This window comes from Diospyros lotus, chromosome 3 (genome assembly GCF_014633365.1).
Source record: "Diospyros lotus cultivar Yz01 chromosome 3, ASM1463336v1, whole genome shotgun sequence".
Taxonomy (NCBI): Eukaryota; Viridiplantae; Streptophyta; class Magnoliopsida; order Ericales; family Ebenaceae; genus Diospyros; species Diospyros lotus.
The window spans coordinates 24,450,118-24,459,536 of record NC_068340.1 but is presented as its reverse complement, the minus strand read 5'-3'; the positions used below and the strand labels follow the sequence as shown (position 1 = coordinate 24,459,536).

The 9,419-nt window shown below is 36.6% G+C and overlaps 1 protein-coding gene across 1 annotated transcript; it reads left to right on the top strand.

Moving 5' to 3' along the window:
- Nucleotides 1–1,666: 1,666 nt before the first annotated feature.
- LOC127798163 (uncharacterized) lies at nucleotides 1,667–9,135 on the top strand. Its single transcript, XM_052331521.1, has 3 exons — nucleotides 1,667–1,928; nucleotides 8,272–8,477; nucleotides 8,618–9,135. The coding sequence occupies exons 1-3, from the start codon at nucleotides 1,827–1,829 to the stop codon at nucleotides 8,880–8,882; spliced, it is 573 nt and encodes a 190-aa protein (XP_052187481.1). The 5' UTR covers nucleotides 1,667–1,826; the 3' UTR covers nucleotides 8,883–9,135.
- Nucleotides 9,136–9,419: the final 284 nt, after the last annotated feature.

The following is a 9,419-nucleotide window of genomic DNA, read 5'->3' as shown; positions in this document are numbered from 1 at the left end:
AACTCTCAAAAATTAAATCAGCCCCATAACCACAAGTTAAGATCAGAGGCTTACCGTTTAGAGAGGAAAAACAAACATAGCATCTATACAGAAAGAATGAAACACAGAGAGTGATCAACAAACCCTAATCGAGATAGATAATCAAAGGCCGTCTTCCATCGCATCCCGAGGCGACTATAGCAGATATAAAAGAGATTCAAGCGGTGCAGATTGCATCGTATAAAAGTGAAGTAGAGCATCGACAATCGAGGAAGAGGCAGGCAAAAAGACAAGGGACAACACGCCTAAATGAAATGGCAAGGCGGTTGCCGTTTTGGCCCTCCACCCAGGGGCCAAAACGTTGCCATTTTGGGGAGCCTCGAGGGTTGCCAAAATGACCCTCTGCCTTGCCAAAAAATGCTGTCATATTGAAGCTTCACTTACATACAACACAAACCCAAATATATAATTGCAAACAAACGATTTATAATATTAATAAACATGAGAGATATCACTTAATTATAGAGCATGCCAAAAATATTGTACTTAAAATTTTTGTCACATGCACCTCCTATAAAGTTTGTAGATTCAATACTTGAGTTTACGACATATAACCTCTCAAGATTCAACTACAACCTTCTTTGTTAACTAACACTCGTTTGAAAGGAATTCGACCTTTTCACCTTCGATCACTTGTAAGAAAAGAAGAGAAATAATAGATTGAGAAACAAATAAAAGTTCAAATTTTTGTATAATAAATCAGATTGTTTTTGGCGCATATATATATATATATATGTAGAGAGAGAGATAAAAGTCAGTAAGTACAAAATTTTTTAAAAGTCAGCTTGTACAGAAGAGTTTTGAGACTTTTGCTGAGTTTGCTCTTTAGATATCTCATCTCTGCACAAAGAAAACATCGACATCGATAAGAATGGCTGAAGAAGCTGCTGCGTTGCCATCCCAACAAACCTTTCAGCTTCAAAATCATCAAAAACCAATATTCTACTAATTTTGAATACAGCATGATTTTTCTGTAAGCCCAGCGAAACGATTTATGTTCAAATGCTAGCGCTTACTTTTGCCTTTTTTTTTTAGTAGAAAATATTTTTTATTTTTATTTTTTAATTGAAAGTAGATTGAACCTCTCACGGTCTTAAACTTATGATAACACGCACGTGGTACAGAACACATCCCTTCTTGCTCCCAATGGCAATGGATGCCATTTTCTTTCTTTCTGAGCTGTAACGGTCTGAGACAAAGGCGGGCCAGGCAATGAGAAATTGCGTCGGTGCTTTTGGACCCACACACATTGATGGGTCAGATACAGCGGAACGGCCCATGTGAGTGGCCCACCCAACAGTCAGCCACATGGGGTGCTTGGAATTTAGGGAGTTAAAAAAAAAAAGAGTATTTAGTTGGTTTTGGGAATAATTTGAACACAGTGACAGGAGCTAAAAGATTACATGAAAGTGAAAATTTTAAGTAACACAGTGTTATATACGATGAAAAGGAAATAAAAATAAAAATAAAAATAATAATGAGAATAAAAACCCTAAAGTTGAAAATACCACAAAAGAATTTACTAGTAATTAAAGAGTCTTTAGAAATAGTCTCGCGTGGTTGTGACGTGGGTTGCACAACGCGTGGGTGTAGGTCTCAGAATCTCTGCTTTTTTGCAAAGCCAAGCTTTCCCTGCTTTTGGTGCTCCGCTCCGCTCCACTCCACTCCACTCCAGTCTAAAAAGACGACCGCAGCAGCAGCAGCAGCAAAAAGCAAACACTCCTTAACTCCACTTATCACACTGCTTCTGCTGCTGCTCCTCTCTCTCTCTCTGGGTCTCTCCGTAGATGGAGGAAGGAAGGGGCTCAACCCTGGTTCATGTGCTGGTCGTGATCTTATGCTTAGTTGCCTTCGGTTTCGCCATTGCTGCTGAGCGCCGTAGAAGCATTGTAAACACCCCCCTCTCTCTCTCTCTCTCTCTCTCTATTTACACACACACACACACACACACACACACACATGCACCCATACACGCACCTCCCAGCTGTGTATGTTCCTGATGTGTGCCCTAATTTACATGTCCATAGTTTGGAAGTGAAAAATTACATTTGGGTTTTATTGGTGAATTGGGGATTTTGTTCTCATAAAGTGGTTTCCACTCTTTCGAGGTCAGTGTTGCATCACTTGCTCCGTCATTTTTTCTGTTTTCTGCCAGATTGGGTTTTCAAGATTTAAGTGTCAAGTTCATGAATCTGATTTTTTTTTGGGTTTGGCTTTCCTATATGCGTAACTTCATCATTTTTCCCTAAGAAATTGCTTGTCACTACTGTTTATTTTCTCGACTGGTGTACTTATTTCTTTCTGATTGTAGGATTTCTATTAATTGTTTATAGTACCTTAGGATTGGTTTGTCTGCGTAGGCTGAATGTGATTTGTCGGGTGTGCGACAAAGAAATGTCTTGAGATTCTGCTAACAAAGTGTAAAAAGGGTTCCAATAACTGTATTTGTATGGAATTTTTATCGCTCCTTGTTTTTGGCAATTTGGCTTCTTTACCATGATATGATAGGGGTTCTGGCCACCCTGTGTAGTGTTATATTTTGTTAATTACTAGAACCTGAGGCTAAGATTGGGTTGTGACCAACTCACCTACTTTAGGGTTTAGTGTTCCCTCCAGACCAGAAATTTAATATATTTTAAACCAAAAATCTAGGTCAATCTCAGACACTCTATGGCCTGCACCTACACAATGGTGATCTTGGGTTAATTCTAATACCATTTGTCATGGCTTGAGTACTTGTCATGAACCCAAAAACTTAAATTTTTAAGTTGTTCTACTTACTCTCTTATCCATAGTATAACATCTCCCACAGATTTAAATTGCCATCAGAGAGGGTTGGATCACCCAACCTACTCTCCTTTGAGGCCTTGGAAAACTAGAATTCATGTAGTTGGATTAAAGCTTGTGATAATATTAATGGTAACTGTAAATTTCTCCCAGCGTGCCCCCCTATTAAGTCATTATCCAGATAGACCCAAACTTTTACACTCCCCAAGATCCTTGCAGACAAACAATCTGTTATGAAGACGAATGAATCAAAAGTTAATGGTATGACTGACAAGTACTCATCATGAAACATTTTTTTTAATGGCTTTTTGAAAAGCTGTTCCTACATTCCTGACACCTCAAAACTTGAATACAAGCGTGTTAAATAACAAATTTCAAATGCCAAAATATCCAGATGCAACCTTAAGAGATTTTGACTTTGCCAAGCAGTTATTTACCTTTTTTAGTTCATATAATACAGGTGTAGAAGTAGAAGAGCAAATACTCAACCTGTTTTTGAAATGAACCACAAACATTCTCACCCACATCTTCTCAGATGCATATGAAAGATCCCAAGGATTTAGAATTAATCATTTTAACACTAGTTTGAAATTAATAAAGATCTATTATAACAAGACTTTATGTTGAACAATAATGAGATTCGGAGGCAGGTATATTTACTAATATTTGAACAAAAAACCTTAAACATTTAGAGATAAACTGGAATAATTGTATAAAACAACTACATACTTAGGAAAAAAGAAAAAGAAAAATGAAACACCTGAATATGAATAATCCTTTCTGTACTTGGTTTATTCTCACCAACAATTTGAAAAAACCTTGTACATTACAAAATGGAGACATTTATACTGATATCCATCCCCTTTACACCATTTTGTTGGAGAGGAAAAGAGTCCAGTGACCCCATTTAGTGCTTCTCCCAATTGCTATTATAAAGCTGATGTTGAAGAGAGTGGGCATGCTTGTACAGAAAAGGGAGTATGCCTCTACTCTTCCTTTAAAAGAGAGAAAGAAATCCAATTTCTCTTTTATTCAAGAAATACAAGGAGTAACTCCTGACATGGCAGTAAAATCAAGCTGCGTAGGTGGATTGACTCATCAAGTTAGCCCTCAAATAGGATCCGCACAAGGAAATGCTCTTGCCATCTGTTATTAGTGGCATCCCAAAAACGTTTGGGTCAAAATATGCTTTTCAAATTAAGTGCTGAATAAGTGGATACTGCCAAGAGAGGCTGTACACAAAAAGGAAGAGACTCATAGAATGTATCCGTACATATCGATTTGAAAAGAATCAACAGAAAAGAAAGAATCAGATAACATAAAGGATTTTGTTCTGTTGTTACATAGGCAAGATTATATTGGTCCACATATACTTGTGTTATATCTCATTTTGTTTTCTTTGGGACTTGCTATTGGATCTCAGGTTTGCTTCCTTCTGTTAAGGGATTTGAATCCCACAAAACTTACTACCAGGCTAACCTCCTCCTTTAGTTGTATTATGAATTTGAGTAAATTACACTTGACACCCCCGAGGTTTCATGAAATTATGGTTGTAACCCTCTCATTTTAGAAATTACACTGACCCACCCTCCTTTGTTAAATGGACATTAGGAAATTTTTTGAAATATATAAAACGTCAAGATACACCCGTGTAACGTAAATCTAAAACAGGGGGTAATATGATACAACTTCTGACAGTAGGAGCAGTCAATGAAATTTTTGGAACGTGAGGAGTACTCGTATTTATATCAAACCTGAAGTGTGCATATTGTATTTTACCCTTATGATTTATATTCCTAAGTTTTATTCTAAGTTTGATCATTTTGAATTTTGATATCTCCCTTTAGTTGTTGATGGTGTTAATTGTTTTATTCTTTTCATGATGACTTCTATTCTTCATGTGCCAACTTTTATCTCAATGAATCTATGAGTCTCAAGATATTCTGAATTTCCAATTCTGATGGTGAAATTAGGCAACTGCTGATCAGTTCAATGCCCTGTGTAAGGACTTGCTTTGAAAATATCATAATTAAAAATAAAGACGAGAAAGAGTAGAAATTCAACAAAGAGATCAAATAACCACTTGAATTAATATTTAACATACCAATGATGTGGATGATGTTGGATCAAGCACTTGCTGTTATGGTTCTAGTGCCATACTTTGATGGTGACATGGCTACACTGGGTCCTCTGCCACAGGGGAGATGCTCTGCATCCCCCTCAATAAAAATAAAAAATAAAAAATAAAGCAATAGCCCCATTGGAATTTAACTAGTGGCCTAAACCTCAAATCCTAAACCAACTGCAAAAAGCAAATACACTTGTTAGATTGACTGCCTGCTTCTATTCCAAAAAGCAACTGCTGTTTTGCTACTAAAATCTCTTACATTCTATATCAGCTCCAAATGCTGCATTTTGATTTTGACTTGAACTGCACCCAGCCTCCACCAGCTGGCATCACTACCTATGCGTAGGCTAATAAAAGATTAATTATGAAGACAGTCCAGGCAATTTAGACTACACTATTTGGTCTTTTGTTCCTACTTGTTTCCACTGTGTTTGTACTTTGGTTTTTATCCGTCAGGTTTTTGTGCCTTTCCTATTGGATGGGCTTCTGTTGGTTTGTTCCTCCAATCCTACTAATTCATGTTGATTATCTTAAACTACTTCCCTCTTAGTCATGAGAAACTCCTTACAACTCACTGGCCTCTTGTAGAATTTTTTTTAACCACCGTTCCATCAAATAGAAGTCTATGTCATTTGCAATGTGTTGATAGAACTCTCTTTTTAGTGTTTGTCCCTAGCGTGTGCACCTTTGCAGGTGGCCTTCTTTTCACTTATCTGTTTGACAGTAATAAATGTCTGAAACTACTTTCCTTTTGCAGAGGTGAAACTCCTCACTACCTGTTGTCGTTGGCATAATTGTTATAATTCCTATTCCAGAGCCTTGTGATACTTGTTCTATGGCTTCTTTATTACTTAACGTGTGGCATTGTTTTGAGGATTCTCATTCCATGTGTAGCATTTCTGTTGGTTCCAATGATCATATCCAGGTGTAGATACTGTCAAACGTTCATACATATTAATTATAGAAAATTATATCTATTTTATTGGATTAATAGTTAGAATGTCAGTTGCAATCTGGATACATTGGTGTGTTTGGGGGGGGGGGGGATATGTATAATCGGGAATAATACTAAACAAACAAAATGCATAATTGTCAAATAAAATGACATAGTGACTCACAACAATGGCGGTGGTACATCAGATGATTCTGTATATGTCTTATATATAAAGCTTTGACAAGTATCATTTTGCCTAATTGGTTTCTGCAAGATTAGGCATGCTGTCCTTATTCCTGTTTGACTTTTGGTAATCTTTGATTTAATTTTGATACTTATTAAGTCTGGCTTGGGTTAATCTGGATACTTGTTAAGTCTGACTTAGACAAGCATAACAAGCCTATGCTTGGCACGCACTCCTGTAGTTTTAGATACCGCCACTAGATTGTTATGAGCTTTGTATCTTGAAACATGGTTGTCAAAGTTGGGATCCTATGTAGAATCTGTGGAGGGTTCTTCTAGATCAGATTAAGAATCATAATATCTTATTAGAAGAGGAATATAAGTCTGAAAATTATATAAAATATGGTATATACTTCAAAATATATAAAGAGTACTGTATGCCTAAATTATGCAACAATAAGTAATAAAGATATCATGAAAATAGAAAAAGTTTAATTTTTTTTATCCATGAAAACAGAGACAAAAAACATAACAATAGTTTGTATGGCACTTGTCAATGGTTGAAGGAAGAACAATTGCTGCAGCAGTCAGCAGCAACAAAGAAGAAAAAAACTAGAAAAAGGTATGGAAAGACGAACAAGAGCAGCAGTTGCTAGGAAGAAATTATGTTACAGCAGCAGAAGTAAGAAGAATAAGTTCTATTTCTGCTGCACTGGCAAAGAAACATACCCATATGTGGTTTCCTATTGATCAGAGGCAACAATTGCTGCAAAAAAAAAAAATGCTGCAGCAGTAAAGAAGAGACATGATATTCTGGTAATGCAGCGCCAGAAAAGAAACATACTTGTACTGGTCTCCTCTTGGCCTGAGGCAGTCTGGCAATGGAGTGACTTGAGGATGCCCCCAAGTTTTGCAAACCCTTAATTGGGGTGATGAATGTTTTGGTCAAAATGCCCACAAGCCAAATGAGTAAATAGGGCATATATTTTCTGCCAAAAATGTGGCTTAAGTAGGACTGTAAGATGGGGATCCTAGTATCCTACACTGAGCCTAAAAAATATGATTCTCTTTGCGATCTGGTCTGATCCATAAAATGGATCTTGGAACCATAGAATCCCATGAATTGGTTGGGATTTTGATAGCTGTGTCTTGGAGTACACATCTGGCCTAATTTATTGGCATATTGTACATATAAGAATGCATCCTCTCATGCGCCATACTTACTCAAATAACATGCTACCTCTTTAAAGTCTGTTAAAAGGAGAGATTGATACTTGCCTATGCTCGTTCTGCCAGATTTAATGACTCAATCCCACATCTAGGGAGGTTAGGGACATATTACTTTGTCCTAGTTACCTTCAGCACTTTGGGGTGAGAATCTGTGGTTTGTGCTTATTTTCCCCTAGAATGGAAGATACAATCTTACTTACAGGCTAGGAGTGCTCATCCAATCCAACCAAACTGGATTGGACTTGGATTGGATCAGGCCGGACTGGGATTGGGATTCTTAGGAATCTTGGACCAAAGACTGAACCGATAAGGGTCAGGATCAGATTGGATGGTCCTTAACGGTCCAGTATATACATTACATATATTTTTCCTATTTTCAGTTTTTGAATATAATTTTTTTTTAAAAAAAGTATGCATATGTATTTTTATATATAATCTAAACAAGAATTTTCTTAAGAAAAAACATCTAAATAAGAATTAACATTCAACAATCAACATATGCAACCTTCTAAATTAACTTAATTAACATCTAACTTCATGAAACAAATTAAACAATCACCAAATTCAACATTTAATTTAATATCAAACTTCACAAAACAAAAACAAGATATAGCCACCAAATTCAACATTTAATTTAATATCAAACTTCACAAAACAAAAACAAGATATAGCGTTTAACATTTTCAAAATATAGCATTCAACTTAAGACCGGCTAGATTAGACTGAAAGACCGGCTGGTGCCTTTGGGCAGACTGAGAACTAGACCTCTTAGCAGCCAGTCCTAGACTGGCCCGAAATTTGAACACCCCTATACAATAAACAACAATTCATGGGTATGGACAAATTTTGAGATGATTTTGTATCCTGTTAATTATGGTATACTTGGGATGAATTATAATGCCAATCATTCATGTGATTTCTTAGACTTAATTATTTGTAGTGATAATACTTTTTTTTTTCTTAATGGCAGGGAACTTTACACAAAGACGAGGGTTCGAATGCCACATACTGTATCTATAGCTCTGACGTCGCTACGGGATATGGGGTGGGTGCATTCTTATTTCTTCTCTCTAGCGAGTCACTGCTTATGGGTGTGACAAAGTGCATGTGTTTTGGAAGACCTTTAGTGCCGGGTGGAAATCGAGCGTGGACTATTATTTATTTTGTGTCATCATGGTAAGCTAATTATGTGATATCCCTGAGTATTCCCCAAACCTAAAGTAGGGAGCTTCATTTAAAATCTTGATGCACCTGAGTGCATCTATAACAATGTCTAAACCTAAGCTTAACCATTTTCAAAATTTTCTATTCTGCAGGTTGACTTTTCTGGTAGCAGAAACATGCCTTGTAGCAGGCGCGAAGAGGAATGCCTATCACACCAAGTACCGGGATATGATTTACGCACATGACTTCTCTTGTGAAACGCTTAGGAAAGGTGTTTTCATCTCAGGCGCTGTGTTTGTGGTTGCAACGATGATTCTCAACGTATACTACTACATGTACTTCACCAAGGCGACATCTCAGGCAGCTCGGAAGGCTAATCGTGCAAGCTCTACTGTTGGAATGACTGGGTATGCATAGACTTCTTGTCAAATGCATTATATAGGGCTGATTTTTGCTGCTTTAGGATGCATTACCAGGAGGATATCTTTATGATTGTGCATTGCAATGGCAATTTGAATGTATACCAATGTGAGAATTACTTAAATACTGCTGCAATGGTTGGCTGTTTATGAAAGGTGATTTGTAAGTTGCACTAGTATTTCGATCAGAATGAGAATGTATTTGAATGCTCTACAATATGATCTCTCAAGGCTATATATATCTTTTCCAACACGTGGTGCGTAATTAACAATTTTCACTCAGAGTATTGTCATCCTATCTTCAATTTGGGGGTTTCAAGGTTGAAATCTTAATGGGAAATGATATCTTTATGGAGTTTTCTGCAAACATGTGTTTTAATAATGTGATTATAAAAATCATTTTAATGAGGGTGATTTTTTCTCTTTTTGTTATTTGTTGTCATTAATATACCGCATCAGTAATAGTGTGTATTATTTTTAATAATTTTTGTTTATATGTAGTTACCTTTTTAAGCTGCGCCATCGCATTTCAATG